The sequence below is a fragment of the Poromitra crassiceps genome (genome assembly GCF_964638095.1).
Source record: "Poromitra crassiceps genome assembly, contig: HAP1_SCAFFOLD_773, whole genome shotgun sequence".
Classification (NCBI taxonomy): domain Eukaryota; kingdom Metazoa; phylum Chordata; class Actinopteri; order Beryciformes; family Melamphaidae; genus Poromitra; species Poromitra crassiceps.
In genome coordinates, this window is record NW_028151635.1 from 38,253 (window position 1) to 55,588 (window position 17,336).

At 43.2% G+C, this 17,336-nt stretch overlaps 1 protein-coding gene across 1 annotated transcript in view; it reads right to left on the minus strand.

Annotated features, from left to right (window-relative positions):
• Window positions 1-17,336, minus strand: part of LOC310771545 (all trans-polyprenyl-diphosphate synthase PDSS2-like) — a gene marked incomplete at its 5' end in the record, with an annotated part of 39,087 nt that overhangs the window by 8,040 nt on the left and 13,711 nt on the right. Inside the window, 3 exons of the mRNA XM_083664136.1 lie at window positions 1,695-1,868; window positions 2,915-2,989; window positions 11,934-12,132. Coding sequence (XP_083520262.1) covers window positions 1,695-1,868; window positions 2,915-2,989; window positions 11,934-12,132 — 448 coding nt within the window. The remainder of the gene's footprint in view (window positions 1-1,694; window positions 1,869-2,914; window positions 2,990-11,933; window positions 12,133-17,336) is intronic.

Sequence of the window (17,336 nt, forward strand, 5' to 3'; positions counted from 1 at the left end):
AAAGCAGAGTTGTGTATCGTTAACTTGAACATGATGTGATGTGTGGAGATTCTGCTATCTTAACATTCAACATTAAAGGTGCCATATGTTAGGAATTCATTTTTCCACCTTCTGCCGATCTGGGGAAGGAATTCAAAATGTTTAACTATTTGTATACACATTATGATCAAAGATGTTTCATGAAGACATTGTGGAAATTTGATTCTGTCTGAGTGGTTAGGGTTCTTTAAGACTAACTCGAGGAAACGCATCACAACTGGACATGTTCTTGATTGGCTCCCCTCAGTAATGATTGTAATCCATCCAATGAGTCCAGTTGGTCGGATTTGAAATGGAAACCTTTGAGGCAGAGTGAGTGAAGAGAGAGTGGCGTCAAAGGAAGTTCAAGATGCTTGCTTCACGTGAGTCACGTAGCTCCATTCTAGCATCAAGCTATAGTGGACCTTCAAGGATAGTTCCGGAAGTACGTGGCAGACCGTTTGAATGCATAGAATAATGCTACAATAATGCTGATAATATACAATTTGATTCTTTAAACGTCTGAGCCTTTAAAAGTAAATCACAAACTGCTGCAACTCTACAGCGCTGCTTAATCAAGAACCTTACTTCAGAGAACTATTGCCAGGTTAAAAAAATAATAATCCAAAAATCAATCAGGGTTCAGAATTGTGAGGACTTAAGTCTTCACGTTCATTCAATTTAATTCTTTTCATTGATTTATTTTACAAAATCACAAACATTATTCTCATCCTGAGACACAATATAACAAAATCACAAAAATTGAATGATATAGGCTCTTTAAAGTTTAAACCTATGAACAAGTGAAGATGCAGCGGTGAAATTGGACAGGAGAGCCTGTATTACGCCTATCTACACGCTGGATGAGCCTGTTAATGAGCAGAAGGATGGATAGTGGTACTAGTTTGTTGGAAAGACACAGTTGAAGTGACACACTTAGCCTGATGACGATGGTTCTCCTTGAAAGACCTCATTTCTATTTCCTCCCATGCTGAGATACCCTGTAGCCATGCGAGCGGCACACAGGCAGCTATGAGCATCAGGCGAGGACATACTAATAACAGAATTGCGAGTGGGATCATTATCAATGACTTTTAAACTAGCATTAATAAACTAGATTATTTAGCTGAAAGAAATCGTAATCTTGGAGAGAAATACATTACACAATACATTATGTGCCGCATTATCGTTACGCACTTAATGTTTTATGTTGACGCAAATGAACGACTCACCATCCTACTGGATCTACATTTTCATTTATAATGTAAAATTGTATTCACTCACTTATACAGATACAAACTTATACAGGTTTTTTGTATTTTTTCCCTATTTGTTTGCCCCACACCTGCTGTGTGGCCACATGGAAATAACGATATTTTAGTTTAAACTTAAGCTGATTAACTCTCCATGCAGCGGAGAAACAGAAGTTTAGATGCCAATGTTTTGTGTGGAGCAGTGGAGCAGGCAACCAATCAGAAGCTTGTTTGATACAGAGCCGTTGTTTTGCTTTGATTTCATTGGCTCACAGTCAGAGGGAGTGTACGGTGGCCAGCAGGGACATAGTTTGAGTCGGAAAGTCAGCAGGTGACCCTTAATGATTTAACCTCCGAAGACCAATTTCACCGGCATGTGGCGCTTGGCAGGTGTTAATGTCGGACGCTGCTGGGAGGACTTGCCTTGTGACCTAGTGATAGGTGCTTGCCATATTTGTAGGCCAGTCTTTGGGACTCCTTGTCGTGTTTGGCGAGCTTCATCGCAGCTTGACAGCTCTTGGCCAGCAGTGCCCCATGGGACAGGAACGTCTGCTCCTTCCATGCAGCCATGTTGGGGCCATCAACGAGACTGTTGTCCTGCGGAGCAAATAGAGTCGGGAAAACCACAAGCCTGAGCTCCGACTGCTCACATTGTACAACCTCAAAGTTTCCTCAGAGCATCCAAAGCCCTCCATCAAAACAAACCCTCTTTGCTCTATGATTTTATATTTCGGCACGTAATTGGTTGTGCAACAGAGAGGAACAGCGTATTTGATGGTATTTCCCACAGGTTCCTAGGTTATTTGGAGAGGAGTTAAGCTGGGATGGACAAAGAACACAGATCATAGCAGGAAAAACACTCCTGCAAGTCTATGAACTCAACTGATATATTGTTTTATCAGGTTGGAGAATGGATTCTGGTGGGTCCTATCTGACAGGGTAGTGGTCTGCCACAAATAAGTCCAACATATGTTATAAACAGTGCATGTGTATTGTGTAATAAGATCGGTTGGACCGTCTCTGGACAAATCTAGCTAGGGTTGAAATTCAGTAAGCTATGATTTAAAGGGTCCTGATAACAGGGGGAAATATGGCCTTTGTGAGAAACTTAATTAAACCTCAGGCATTTTCCAGAGAAAACAGTGATAAGGCCAAAAATGAAACTTTGTCTGAGGGAGAAGGGGTATCTCTATTCTGAAAACAAAAAACAAAAAAATGATTAGGTGTAAGCTACTGTAGATCTTCACAGCGCTGTGAAATCATTAAGGAAATGCCTGCTGACAGCTACCTGACAGCACGGTGGTAAATTTGGACACAGAAAGGGTTTTTCCCGATTCATTATGCATTGAGATGCCAGTTTTGGTTTTCTTCTCACTGTAAACATGTCTGCTCTCTTTTTAATGCCTAGTCAAACAAATTATGTCACTGCGTTAGGCTATACGACGGCTCTGGCAGATTTCAAAGGAACATTTCCTGTTATTTTGGTTGAGTGATGTAACCCGTCACACCGATCCGTTGCATAAGCCTTCATCGCAGAGGGTGACTTTTATTGTGACTTGAGTCCATCCCGATCAGCTGTTGGGTGACGTACCCGTCGTAGCGCACTCTACGGCCGCTCTGAAGGAGGGCAACAGATGCCTTACCTCGGCATTAGAGGAGTGCTCATGGTAGATGCCCTGAACCACATCACCGATGGCGCTGGATATCAGCTCCACAACCTGTCACACAGAGAAGAACACAGAAAAACAAGTTTAGAACCAGCGACTATTTCAATCCAACACAAAGGGGACAGTATATGGAAAAACACATTCATAATGAGGAATTGTTACTGTGATCTCATTGACCGATACACCTTACAATAAGGCAAGAAAAGGCAACTGAAGCATGTTGCACTTGAGTTTTGAATCTCAGAATAGCATGTTTACACACCATACACCATCATCTTTGGAGCTGAGCTAGGACACGCGGCTACTGTACATAAGATTCTATTCGCTCAGGCTCGGAGCGTCAATTAAACACCTGAATTGTAAATGGAAATGAGGTAGATGAGAACTAGAACGCCAGTTAGCTCATCCGTGGCGTTTGTAATTAAAAACCCTGGATTTCCCCCGTGGTTGGAGCACAATTGTACGGTGGTGTCATCTGAATAGCTGGATGGCCGAATAAAGATGGATGTGGTGAGATGTCTTTTAGGCCAGGCGAGCAGACCGGCCTCTCGTTCCTCCTGTTCGTTGGCTCATTATCAGACCATAGGGGAGCCCCCGATTTCATAAACCTTCGCCTTTGTTAATTACACTTTGTATTTATAGCAAAGTCCGGTCGAGACTCTGCTATATGGAGCTGGATCGGGTGTCGGCCTGGTCCGAGGGTCTGAAAGCGGAGCTCTAAAAGGCAGATGGCAGAAAATAAGGCGGTGACTGTCCAGAGAGCCCAGAGGGTTAACGAGGTTTCCGAGCGATGATCTGACCTCTGGGTCCTCTTTGCCATCGCTCTCCTTTTCCTCCAACTTGTTGACTACTGGAAGATGAATCTCATGCCATGCATTTGGGTGTGGCTGATCGGTATACCAACCCCTTCATACATATTTATACATGGGCGGGTTCAGGTGGAAGGGGCACAATACTGAGACATGAAGGCAAAGCGGGCTTCAAATCTGTAGGGAAGAGAACCTGAAACATAACCCCCACTTCTATTACCTGGGCATTGACTCAGTCCAGTACAAGTTAATCAATATACTGTACAAGGATCAACATGATACATATATCTGAGAAAATTTAAGTAACTATAAGAGGTAAAACAATAAAAAGCATTTAAGGTTAACAAGATTTTTTTTTAAATCTGCTGAAATCATTCTGTACTGACTGACAATAAAGCCTATTGGATGGATGGGCAGCCTGCCTTTTTATTGTAGTAAGACTGCAGTTGCCCATTTCCTCTTACAGGGGGCATGCATGACTACATTTCAGCGACAGAAATACCACCGGTCCTTATCAGCCACCGGATGAGATGCTGCACCTTTTTAAATGCTTATTGAAAGGCTGTGTCTAATGAGTGGGTGAAAAATAAATCAAGTGGATCTCTTCTCTCATCATTCTGCACAGTCACACAGATCAGGCCGGGCCCCAGCCTGTGTACAGTTCAGGTGAATGAGGTTAAATTTAGAGCTCCTTCAGCGCATCCCAGACATCCTTGGTTCATCTGTAAAAGTCTGGTGACGCTCGCCCGCCCCGCCAGCCTCGCCGTGCCCTTTGGGTAACCCAACCCACGGGGGGAAAATATTGAGGAAACTTGAGCTTCGCCCACAGACCTGGAAGGACAATGTGCCTACAGTATTACCAGATGTGGTGTCTCTGCTAGCCTTGGGAAGTCGGGGCGGCGGGTGGGGGTGGGGGGTGGGGTCTTTTTTTGGAAAGTATCAGATAAGCTCTCCCCCTGCCTCCCCCTTACTCCATTCCCAAATCCAGCCAGATCGTGTTTTGCCGACAGGTCTGCGAGGGAGAGAAACCGGAGCTCTGCAGCGAGATTACTTTACCGTTTATACAAGTAACGGCATAGGATTCCTCTCAAGGCCACGACACATAATCTCCATCACTCTCACTGCCTTTATAACGAAAAAAGAAAAAACAACCCTGGTTTATGAGAGTAAGTTAGGACTGTTCAAAGAGCTACTTCTGCCTTCATCTGTCAACCGTCTGAAAGAAAGGATGATGGTACAATGGCCACACACAAACTGTCAGAAAAGTGAGGCATCTGCTGTTTTGGAGACGAGGGCAGTTTTTATAACCAAAGTCAAACTGTTCAGTAGGGCTGTGGCGATTCACTTATCTCCCGATTCGATACTATCACGATTCTTGGGTGCCGATTCGATTTATATTGCGATTCTTAAGTATTGCGATTCTATGATTATTGCGATTCGATATTACGATTTATTGCGATTTTTGTTTCTTTTTTTATTTTATTTTTTTCAGTTTGTTTGCTTTTTTACTCTAGAACATGGGAAAAGTTGAATCATACACTTCTAGAGACTGTATATTATATCATGAGTAGGGCTGGGCGATATAGTTAAAAACAGGGGCGGACTGGGATCATAATTCAGGCCGGACATTAGATACCAAGCAGGCCAGGCCGATATGGGCCGACGCGCGTGAAATTTGTCCGTTTGAAGCCCAATTTGGGCCAAGTCCAATTTTACAATGAGATGCACCCACTTTAACCCTGAAGTGTAATTATTACTTCAGACTAACTAATAAAGTAATAAAACCACTAGTAAACCAGTAGGCGGCGCCTGGCACCCAAAAAAAAAAAAAAAATTGCGATTATCGATTCTGGAATAAAAGATCGATTAAAAAAATCGTGACATTAAAAATCGCGATACTTAACACATTCACTGCCAGCCTTTTTTTTTTTACTGTAGGTAGCTTTTGCCAGAGGGTTTTTTTGAGGATTCTGGCTCATTTTACGCGAGCCAAGGATAATTTTCTGCTTGGAGTTTGTCAACACAAAGTTCACAAAAGTACTAATAGAATGTGTGCTTTCTCTGTCTAAAAGAGTTAGTTTGTAGAGTTAGTAGTTATGTAGATATTAGCCGTTGAGTACAGCATGGTTTCAGGGTCTGAGACAAAAAGCTGAGATAATCGCAGTTTTGTGAAATTCAATATCAAACAGTCACTTTAACCATTTATTTTTGGCATCAGTGAGACATCAGACATAAACAATATAGTTCTGAACAGTAATTTCCTCCATAGCAGCACCCGCACCCCCTCTCCTTACAACTCCTCCCTCCGTGGGCGTGTCTCCGTGTTTGTCAGTCACAAGCCAGAGTCTCTCCTGCCTGTCTGAGCAGTGAGCAGCAGCCTCTCTCTGGCGGTCCCTCGTCGGCGAGCATGGATGTGGCTTAATCCGTTCTTGGATTTTCGGTTGAGAGCTTTGACGAAGCCTTGTGTGACTCTAGGCTTATGCTGCGCGCTTCAAAGTGTGCTTTCCACCCAGTCCACCTGTGGAAGCCCCCGGCGCACGGGTGCGCCCGTGTGAAAGGTTTTCGCCTACAGTATGAGAATGAGGCTCGTTCGCTTCTGGGTCCTCGGTTGAGCTCAGCTGGAATGCGTGCGTTTCTGGCCAAACAACACTCAATAGTCTGAGCACCGTCGCCACTCAGTGGGTCGGCGGAATGGATTGCACACGCCCGGCGGCTCTAACAGTATAATAGAAGATGCAAAAGGGCCAGATCAAGGATCCACCGTCAAAAAAAAAAAAACGATTTTTTTGACGTATCCATACGTCGCTGGCAGTTAACGGTTGGATTCTGCTTGACGTATGCATACGTCGCTGGCAGTTAACGTGTTAAGTGAAAATTTTAAGTAAATTTTAAGTAAAATTTTCCCCCACCCCTACTGTTCAGCTCAGTGGGGTTCCAGAGCTGGAACTATCTAATAAATGGACAGATTTTAATGTGTGGGAAAAAGAGATCCAAGGCAATCCAAATATCTGGCTGGTGATATTGTAAGCATTTTTGGGTGTCAAAATGCATTGCCTGCCATTTTTATACATCCAAATATGACTAGCCAAATAGAATAAAGGCTTTTTAACAGATTATCGGAGTGCCTTGGATACTCACTAAACTACAGCAGCCATGTTTTTATCCAAACAGCATCCATCTCCACAATCTTCAACATGAGAAGCTCAGAGGCATTCCAGCCTCTTATCCGTTTCCACGACTCTGTTGCGTCTGTGTGCTATCTCACACACGTTTGTCTTCTTTGGTCCAAACAACAGTGGAAACATTTATTCTGATGTATTTTTTGTCTTTGTTAAGATTACACTGACTAATTACAAGTGAATCAGGGCCTGTAAACAAGAGTCACAAGACTTACAGGTTATTGATTGGGCAGTTTTAGTGACCGGTTGTCCTGCCAGCTTAGAGATATTGGTCAAATCAAATCTGATTCTAGTCCCTGTAACTTAATATAAGCAACATGGACTTGTCTGTCTCTTCTTCTCTGGTGCTCATACCAAGAACAGATGAAGAAAGAGCTGAATAGGAGCATTGGTCCAGGCTGCGGTTTTCCTTCGCTTCATTTTGTTATGCTAGGCTTTTTGATGCTGGCTATCAGATGTCAACATCCGCCTTCTTCTACCCAGAAAACCTTGTATTTTGGAATTGTTTCCTATAGTTGGTTGGGATTACACTCCTAACAAACCAAACCACAGCTCTCTTGTTGGAGGACTGAACCCTACATTTCCAGGCGGTGTCTCAGTGCTGTTATTTGGTGCCACCAGAGTTCAAATGCTATCATGCTCACCTGGCCAAACAAACTGAACTAAAGGGAGGGAAGTCCAGAGCTGGATCAAACCGCTCCAAACACGCTTGGTGTGAACCCTTCATGTGATTGAATCATGGGGCGTCTGGGTAGTGTAGAGGTAAAAGCACTCGCCTACCACCGCGGAGACCCGGGTTCAGTTCCCGGCAGCGGCACCTCCAGCTACAGACACAATTAGCCGTGTCTGCGGATGGGAAGCCGGTAAGTCCTGGTCGCTGCACTAGCACTTCCTCTGGTCGGCTGGGGCACCTGTTCGGGGAGAGGGGCAATAGCATGATCCTCTCACGTGCTACGTCCTGCCGGTGAAACCCCTTGCTGTCAGGTGAAAAGAATCAATCAATCAATAACCTTTATTTAACCAGGGAAAGTCTCATTGAGATTAAAATCTCTTTTTCAAGAGCGACCTGGCAAAGAGGGCAGCATAAAAAACAATGTTACAACAAAAACACAAGCAATACAAACAGAGAAATACATTCATACCTGGGAGAACAATTTAGGGGCAGTTACAATGATCAAGAGTATTTTCTTCTCGATCCTTCAAAATGGCCTTAAATTCCCCCAAAGTTACCAGCTCTGATAACTTCATGTCCTTCTGTAGATTATTCCAGAACGAAGGGGCGGCATATTTGAAGGCCTTTTTGCCTAATTCGGTTCTAGCTCTGGGGACTAACATCTGAAGAGTATTGTGAGAGCGTAGACCGTATTGATTTTGTTTTCTACACATGTAAACAGACAAATAGGCAGGAACTAGCCTAAGAAGAGATTTATATATAAAAGCCAACCAATGTGTATGTCTGCGGGCATACAAGGAAGAACACTGGGCAGTAGTGTACAGAGTACAGTGGCGCATGAGATTGCCACAACCAGTGATAAAACGTAAAGCACAGTGGTAAACAGTGTCCAATTTCTTCAGGTACTGCTCAGGTGCATTCATAAAAAGTAGATCACCATAGTCCAATAAGGGTAAAAATGTTGCTGAGAGCAAGCGCTTCCTTGCCTGGAGCGAGAAACAGGCTTTATTTCTAAAAAAGAAACCTAATTTAAGTTTCAATTTGGAAACAAGATTTTCAATGTGTGCTTTAAAAGACAAGTTTTGATCAACAATAATACCTAAATATTTATATGTTGTGACCATCTCAATTTCAGCTCCTTGAGAAGTGAAGATTTTTGGCAGATTAGATGGAAGCCCTTTGCCATTTGAAAACAGCATACATTTGGATTTGCCTGCATTTAACACCAACTTAAGTTGAGTTAAATGGGACTGAACAACATCAAAGGCAGACTGCAGAAAATCAAAGGTTTGTAGTAAAGAAGAGGATGAGCAATAGATGATTGTATCATCTGCATAGAAATGGAAGTCAGCGTTCGATAAATTATCACAAAGAGTATTTACATAAATAGAGAACAGCAGGGGCCCTAATATGGAACCCTGGGGCACACCCTTGGATACAGGGAGGAAAGATGAAGAAGACCCGGCAAACTGGACGCATTGGGTTCTAGCTGACAGGTAGTTTGAAAACCAACTTACAGCATGCCCAGATAAGCCAATACTGTGGAGTCTATCTGCCAAGGTGACGTGGTCGACTGTATCAAAAGCCTTGGACAGATCAAGAAAAAGAGCTGCACAATAAGAAGCAACTATCAACTGCACATGTATCCGAGGAAGCATTGTGCTAGTCTACGGCTCTCCCCAGATCGTCAGATGGTGTGGAGCAATGACTGAGACAGCAGGGGGAATTCGCCAAATTCAATTGGTGAGGAAAATCAGGAAAAACACTTGATTAAAAGAAAATGCGATTGAATCATCATTAGCCTCCAGCAGTCTGCCTCTATTGCATTCTCAGTGTGGTCTTTCTTTCCTAGGAAACCACAGTGTCAGTTGCATTACTGCAATTTGTACATTTTGCGGCGTGACCGTATCATACTATCGCGTTGATCAATCCTAATGAAGACAAAGGAAGTGTACAAAGAGCGGCATGACCGGTGCTTGCGTCATGGTGGTGGGCGGGCGAACAGCAGACACGAGCTCAGCCTGTGTGCGCTGAGTAAGAAGCGGGGGGAAGGTGATAAGGGCTGGTCCGGCTGATGGCACAGGGAAGGGAAACGGTTATTTTGATCCACTCAGGCAACCGCATTCTGACAGAGCACAGCGCTGACAGCATCTGTCAACGAGGGGTTACCAGGCTATAGATATGATCTGTGGTGCACTTACAAGATCACCACACACACACAATTCAATAGGAAGAATTCCCACAGCATTACAAATTAAAGGAAAAGCCAGCATAAAGTGTCTTTGTAAAGTGTTGGGCCACCACGTGCCACCAGAATGTTTGTGATTTAGGGCTATATAAATAAACTTGAACTTGGCATTGATTCTACAAGTCTCTGGAACTCTACTGGAGGGACGGATCATGGAACACCATTCTTCCAAAATATTTTCCCTCATTTGGTGTTTTGATGACGGCGGTGGAGAGCGCCGTCTAACATGTCAGTCCAAGAACTCCCACAGGTGTTCAATTGGGTTGAGATCTGGTGACTGCGAAGGCGTAGCCAGAGGTTTTCAAAGTGGGAGGAGGCAGGCCTCCCCAGGGGGGCTCCAAACAGTTTCAAGGGAGGCTCAGTGAATGGGAGTGAAAAAATATTCCATTAGTTATTACATTAGTTATCAAAAGGAGATCACAGAATAACCTAAATGTGTGTGAGTCCCAAAGTCAGTAACAGACCGTTTTATGTATCTGATGCAGTCTGAAGGCAAACAGCAATATCAGGTTAAATTATTGAGTGTCTTTCTATGGGATCAAATAACAGGTGCCACGCAGGCGCACCACATTTGGACAAACTGTGCTATCAGTAAAGGGTGGTAAACTCTGGAATGACCGACCACTGCCAATAAGGGAGTGTCCAACCTTTAAGACCAAGCTCAAACAATGGCTCAAGGCAGACCAGAATTGCGACCACTTTTAAGTGATTATATTGTATTTTTTACTTTGTATGTAGGTATGTATTATGTTTTAATTGACTGTACTGCATTTTTCTACTTTGTTTGATTGTGTTATTGTATGCATTATATTTTCTCTGTTACCTGCCAGGTAGTCTCTCCCCAGACTCAAGTATTGTGATACCCCAGGCCGACATCTAGGCCAAGATGAGACAGCCGGAGGTGCTCAAAGACCAGACCATCCAGGTCATGAGCGGGCGAGGTGGCGGGACCTCCATCATCCTCTAACGAGTGTACCTGAGACAATGCAAGCTAGATACGAGCCAAGCTCATTCCTACCAGAGGAGAAGGTTGGTTCTCCATACTTATATGTGGTGGGGGGCTCAGAAGCCCCTCCGCGAGGTCTGGTACCTTCCGGGGCTGGATCTCTCTAACACATTTAGATCTTTTCTTCTTGCCATCTTGATCCAAAATCAAGGTCAACTGGGCTTGCTCAGCATTTTTGTACATGCCACAAATGCATGATAGGATGTTAATTGTTTAATTGTATCATGCAGTACACCTGGAAGCATCAGCATTCATTATGTTTCTACACTCATTTATCCAGGTTTTTCCTTTAATTTGTCACCCGTCTGTTCTTCCATGGCTCTAAACGTAACTCTGTCGTACTGTAGACCAGTGATTCCCAACCAGGGGTACGTGTACCCCTAGGGCTACTTCAGCAGCTTGCAGGGGGTACTTGGAATGATTGGAGAATACAATACCTCCAAAATGATAAATAAATATATATATATATTCCAAGTCATTTCATAAGTCCATTGTTAAAATGTGATGTGTGTGCCGCAACTAGTTCTGCTGGCAAGTGTCAACTGCTACACTGTTCTGCTACTGATAATGGCCAAAAAAACAACTATAAAGCCCAAACACCGGCAGTTCAGTGAAACATATATTTTGTATAGATTTACTTGTAGTAATCATCAACACGCATGAGTGAGGGGTACTATTGTCATGGAAAAACAGCTCAAGGGGTACATAAGACAAAAAAGGTTGGGAACCACTGCTGTAGACTATCAAATGTATCAGAGCTGCAGTGGTCTTGATATGAGATTCCTTGACTTCCTGTTACTAAGTGCGAGTCCTTCAATGACCTAAGAATTTGACTCCGTAAGTTTGTTGAAGTAAAAATCTGTGACTTTTACCTATCAATATATTTCTATAAATACATTTATTTGTTGCTGATTGATATAAAAAAGTAGTGCAAAAGCACCACAGCACCAAAGATGCTGTTGCCTTTTAAGCATTTAACATTGTTTTTCCAAAGGGGTAAACAGTCTGGTTTCCACTACAAACGGTTGATAATTTTAGAGATTTCTCAGGAATACAAATGTTATTGATTGCTATGGGTACCTCAGTATTGTTTAGCTGGGCCAGTCCAGTACAAGCGTTTGCTAGCAGAAAGTCCCCACTCAGGACTGCCATCTTATTCCCAAACCGCATGTCTTTCAGTGGACCGTCCGAATTGGTCCAGTCCTTCAGGTTGACTATCCCGCGATGCACCAGGAACGCCGTGTGGATCAACTCTGTGATTTCTGCCAAGTTCCGCTGGCTATGGAAGACACACACACACACACACACACACACACACACACACACACACACACACACACACACACACACACACACACAGCCATCAGAACAGTATCTGACCACAAAGACATCACTCACAGTCACAGCACAACATATGGTTTTCAGAAAAGGGGGTGGGGGGTAACTATTTAGTCCATAAAAACACTACTCAGATGCTGGAGTCGTGTTCTTTATTTGAATGAAATGAAATTCCAAACAAAACTTGCCGGGATGATCACAGTTCATTCCGACACTGTCTGAAATATGACACTATTGTGCAATCGAAATACAGTAACATGAACAAATTTGTCTCCAACTATCATTTTGCCTAAGAATCTTCACAGGCCAAGATCCTTCAGCTGCCAACACACATGAACTTAAACCAGCAAATATCCCAGACATTCCTGCGACACAGGGGTTGTGTTAAAAAGGAGAGAAATTAAACTCATCATTAGCAAATACCCTAACAGCCATTCTTGATTATGAGAGAGAGAAGATATGAATGTAGATCTTTGAATAGAGCCTTTTAGGGCAGCCTTAGGGAGGATATAATCAAATGTTGATTCAGTCATTGGTGGCGGATAATTAGGCCCGTCTCCATATGGAAGGAGCTCGCCGTGCTGCCACAGGATGGATCCATCCAGACAGGGTTGGGTGCACTGATGGCCACTTACCACCATCTTCCAGTCAACCTGATGAGCCGCTCGTCTGCTTAGAGCGCCAACCACGTCCCACACACACACACACACACACACACACACACACACACACACACACACACACACACACACACACACACACACACACACACACACACACACACACACACACACACACACACACACACACACACACACACACACACACACACACACACACACACACGTCTTGCAGCCAGGTAATTGCGTGCTCAACGTCTCCCCGAAAGATGTGATTAAAATTCAATAATGTCATCCATTCCGCTTCTCAATCACACCCATTGTCTGCTAGGTTTCTCTGCTAAGTGACGCAAAGCAACAACACAGTCGCACCAGATGAGAGTTAATATGGTCGAGATTTTAAAAAGTACGAAATTTTCAGTGTACTTATAGTTGGATTGGCAATCAGGTTGGTGCCCCCAAGGTGCAATGGGGCGATGTGGCGTTCCTGTAGGAGCTTCAAGAGGAATGTCAGACTTCAAAATGATTTCAGGAGGGGGAGAGAGAGGGAGACATTGTGCGCGCGCCAATTGGGCAGGCAAGGCCACACAGCAGCTGAGTTGCAGGGCCAGCTCGGCAAGCTGCAGGACAGGCGAGCCCGCGCAGTGGGCGCGCCTAGCAATCGAGTACGCGTAGTGCGCGAGATGCCTTGTAATGTAAACTTGTAAAGTAAATTATGCCTTTTTTCCGGGAAGATTGGAATGGATGTGCTTGTTACTAACCCCGGGGTTGAATTGACAGCGGTGAAAATTACAAATGGACTTAATCATTGCAGGGGCAAAACAAAACATCTTTTTTTTTCTGACACTTATGGAGTCGTATGTTTTGATAAAACTGTTGCTTCATCAGAAAGAACAGCAGTACAGAAATAACTGACACAGGTCCATCTTTTAAAAACGTAAGCCCGTGTGCTCGATTCATTTTGTGCATGTCAGAAACTTTTATTCTGATTACCGTACATACTGTAGAGCAGGGGTTCCCAAACTTTTCCGTCCAAGTACCACTACGTACCAAACCAAATTTCCCAGGGACCACTTCCACTGCGTATACCAACCATCCCCACAAACAACCAGTGGTCACTGGTCAGTGGACCACAGTTTGGGAACCAATGCAATAGTTATATTTAGCGCTCATGTAAACACTTGCATGGCAATCTTCCTTTGGAATGATTTCATTTAGAATGAAAGAAATGTCTCATGTAACTTCATTTAATGTTCTCCACCTACAATAGGGCTGTGAATCTTCACTGGCCTCACGATTCAATTACGATTCAGAGGGCTACGATTCGATTCGATTACGATTATCGATGCATCTCGATGCATCTTAAATCGATGCATCACTTTTTTTCCCCAATACATGATTTCTCACTTTCTTTTTTCTCAGTGTGTGGCTACTTTTAAAATAAAAGTGCATTTGGAATTGCATTGTATTATGATCCATAATTAAAATAAACAACTGCATGTACTACCATTATATTTTATTTGATTATTAACACATTCACTGCCAGACGTTTTTTTTTTACTGTAGTTAGCGTCTGCCAGAGGGTTTTTTTGAGGATTCTGGCTCATCTTTCAAGACCCGAGGATTATTTTCTGCTAAGATTTTGTGAACACACAATATCTCAAAAGAACTAATAGAATGTGTGCTTTCTCTGTCTAAAAGAGTTAGTTTGTAGAGTTAGTAGTTATGTAAGCATTAGCAGTTGAATACAGCATGGTTTCAGCGTCAGAAAAATTATTCAGAGATAAACGGCTTTTTGTGAAATTCGATAGAACAGTCACTTTAACCATTCATTTTTGGCATCAGTAAGAGTCAGACATCTAAACAATAGTTTTGAACAGTAATTTCCTCCATAACAGCAGGAAACCCCCCTCTGCTTCCAACTCCTCCCTCCGTGTATGTTCTCCTCCTGCCTCCCTGGCTCTCCAGCGGGCGTGTCACAACGAAGTTGCTGCTGCCTGGCTGCTGCCTGTTTGAGCGACCGCTGTTTGAGGAAGTCTGGGTGGACTCGCTCGTTTCGTGGAGTTTTGGTTGAGAGCTTTGATGCGATTCTGGTCATATTTATGCTGCGTGTTTCAAAGTGTGCATCCAATCTATTCTTGGAACCCCCCACCGTTGCCACCGCTGTGCATCAGCGCGAAAGTGAAAGCGTTTTCGCCATCAATTTTACAGTATGAGAACGGCTTCGTCGCGCTTTTCCCTCCAGTTTTGGGTCGCCTCTTTCTACTGTGGAGAGACATGTCGACACTCAGTGGGTCGGTAAAATAGATTATACACATTCAATACCTCCAATTCTGGTGTAGGAGACGTAAAAGGGTTAGATCAACGTCCCACCGTCAAAAAAAAAAAATCGATTCTGAGAACGTGTTAACACGTCCTTGGCAGTCAACAGCTGGATTCTGAAAACGTGTTAACACGTCCTTGGCAGTGAACGTGTTAAACATTTTATTTTTTATTTTTTTTATAATCGATTTTTGACATTTGTGAATCGATGCAGAATCGTGCACGTCCGCATCGCGATGCATCTTATAATCGATTATTTTTGACACCCCTAACCTACAATGTGATGGAAGTTTCTCCTTGACATGTATAAGTATACGTATGCAGTGTTTCCCCTAGAAAAAATGTCAGGCCTGGAGGAATTTCGAAACGTACCCCGACCGCAACGGTGGGGGCCCTCGCTGGCGACGTTAAACTTTTAGCTAACCTGTTCCCATCTATGTTCACAATGGCATCCCAAGTATGATCATACTATTCTGGGATGCGATGCGAACAGTTGTATTATGGGATGTGCGTTTCCCAGGCAACGACACACGTTGACACGTTTCCTAAAAGCAAAATGCTTATTGTTTTGAATGATTTGGCAATTCCCATTACTGGCAACACTGTCAACACCAGTATTGTTGTATTGAAATAATATGCCATAAAGGTTTATTGAAATTTTGGGTAGAGCAGGGGGAAAAAAGAAAAAGAAACGGTGTCGTCGTCGGGCTGGCAGGACCACCAGGCCTGTAGAATGGTAGGGAAAACACTGTATATATATAGACTCGGAGGTTATTAATGTATGCAAGGGAGAATGAGCCTCCCTTATTTTTTAGAAGAGATGGGGGATTTTATATAATAATATATATATTTTTTTTTATAAAATATCAATCAAATGTTTTTTCTTAATAAAATTCATGGTATTCATGATATTCTTAGAATTCTTCAACAGTGACACCTGTAGGGCACTGATGGAAAGGAGAGCGGCATGCAGACAGTCTGTGCCCTCAGGGGTACGCTACAATAACATTACCCCCTTGGGCATTTCATTTCCTTGGTAATTTATCTCATGCTAATCTATGTTTGGTTGAAAAACACATGCAATTGACCTATCGCTAAGTCCCGCCCCGAACGCAGATGAGCCAATCACAGCGCGTGCAGCTCTACAATACACTCGGACATTCTCAGCTTGGAGTTCCATAGAGAAGCACTAGAAAACGCAAGTTTCCTCTGGTTTTATACATTTATAAGTTGTAAAAATCAAAATGGCCAAACGATGTGCATGAAGGTAAATTCCACATTATGAGGTATCCTGGGAGGCCAGGCAATTGATAATATTAAACTAGTAAACGTAGATCCACTCATATCCACAATGATGCTGCTGTTTTGGATGTTAAATCTGCATCGTGGTGACAGTGAGATGAGTCTTCTCCCTCATTTGCCTTCCGTGATCCAAAGGTATCATGATATCATCATGGTATTCAGAAAGTTGGCAAAAGAAAAAGCGGAATTATGCGAGTTTCCAGCCATTACGTTATGCACGTAATGTTGGAGTTGGTTGAAGAGGAGGCGCATTGATTGATGTGATTAAAACATCGCCAGACACCAGTCAAACCCTAAAACGAGGGAATTAATCTCATTCCCCAAATAAATGTGAGGTAGTCTAAAGAGAAAACATGATGGAAAAAGTGGTCTGCTGTAGGCTACGCCTCTCCTGATCTGCTACACCCATGCGTGCGTGCTGTTGTCTCGCTATGAAAAACATCAACACTATATTAATTTACCGTTTCTTGATTGTACAGCGGTAGGCCTACATAAAACAGATTGCCATGCGCCACTCTTCAATTCGGCATATATATAATCCACGGAGAGGTTACTCAAGTGAATAAAATTTAAATTCTGGATGTCAGTCGCCTGTTATCCCCACTGGTTATCTCGCTGTCTTCCTTCGTTAAAAGTGCATGTTTGGTTTGATTCGCTAAAGCCGTTTCCATGCACTTATCTCATTTATTTTCCTCAAAAGCTTTAAATGTTGTACATCGCCCTCCATGGCATAGTGAAGTACTTTATGATGGCTTCTAGACAATATCAGGCCTCAAAAAGTTGTGAAGAGCGTCTTGGGATATAACTTTGACAGTGACGGCTGTCATTTATTCTAGTCAGTCTGCCTTGTGTTTGTCCGAGTGAGGACAGGGGGTGGGGCTTAGCGACAGGGCAATTCACA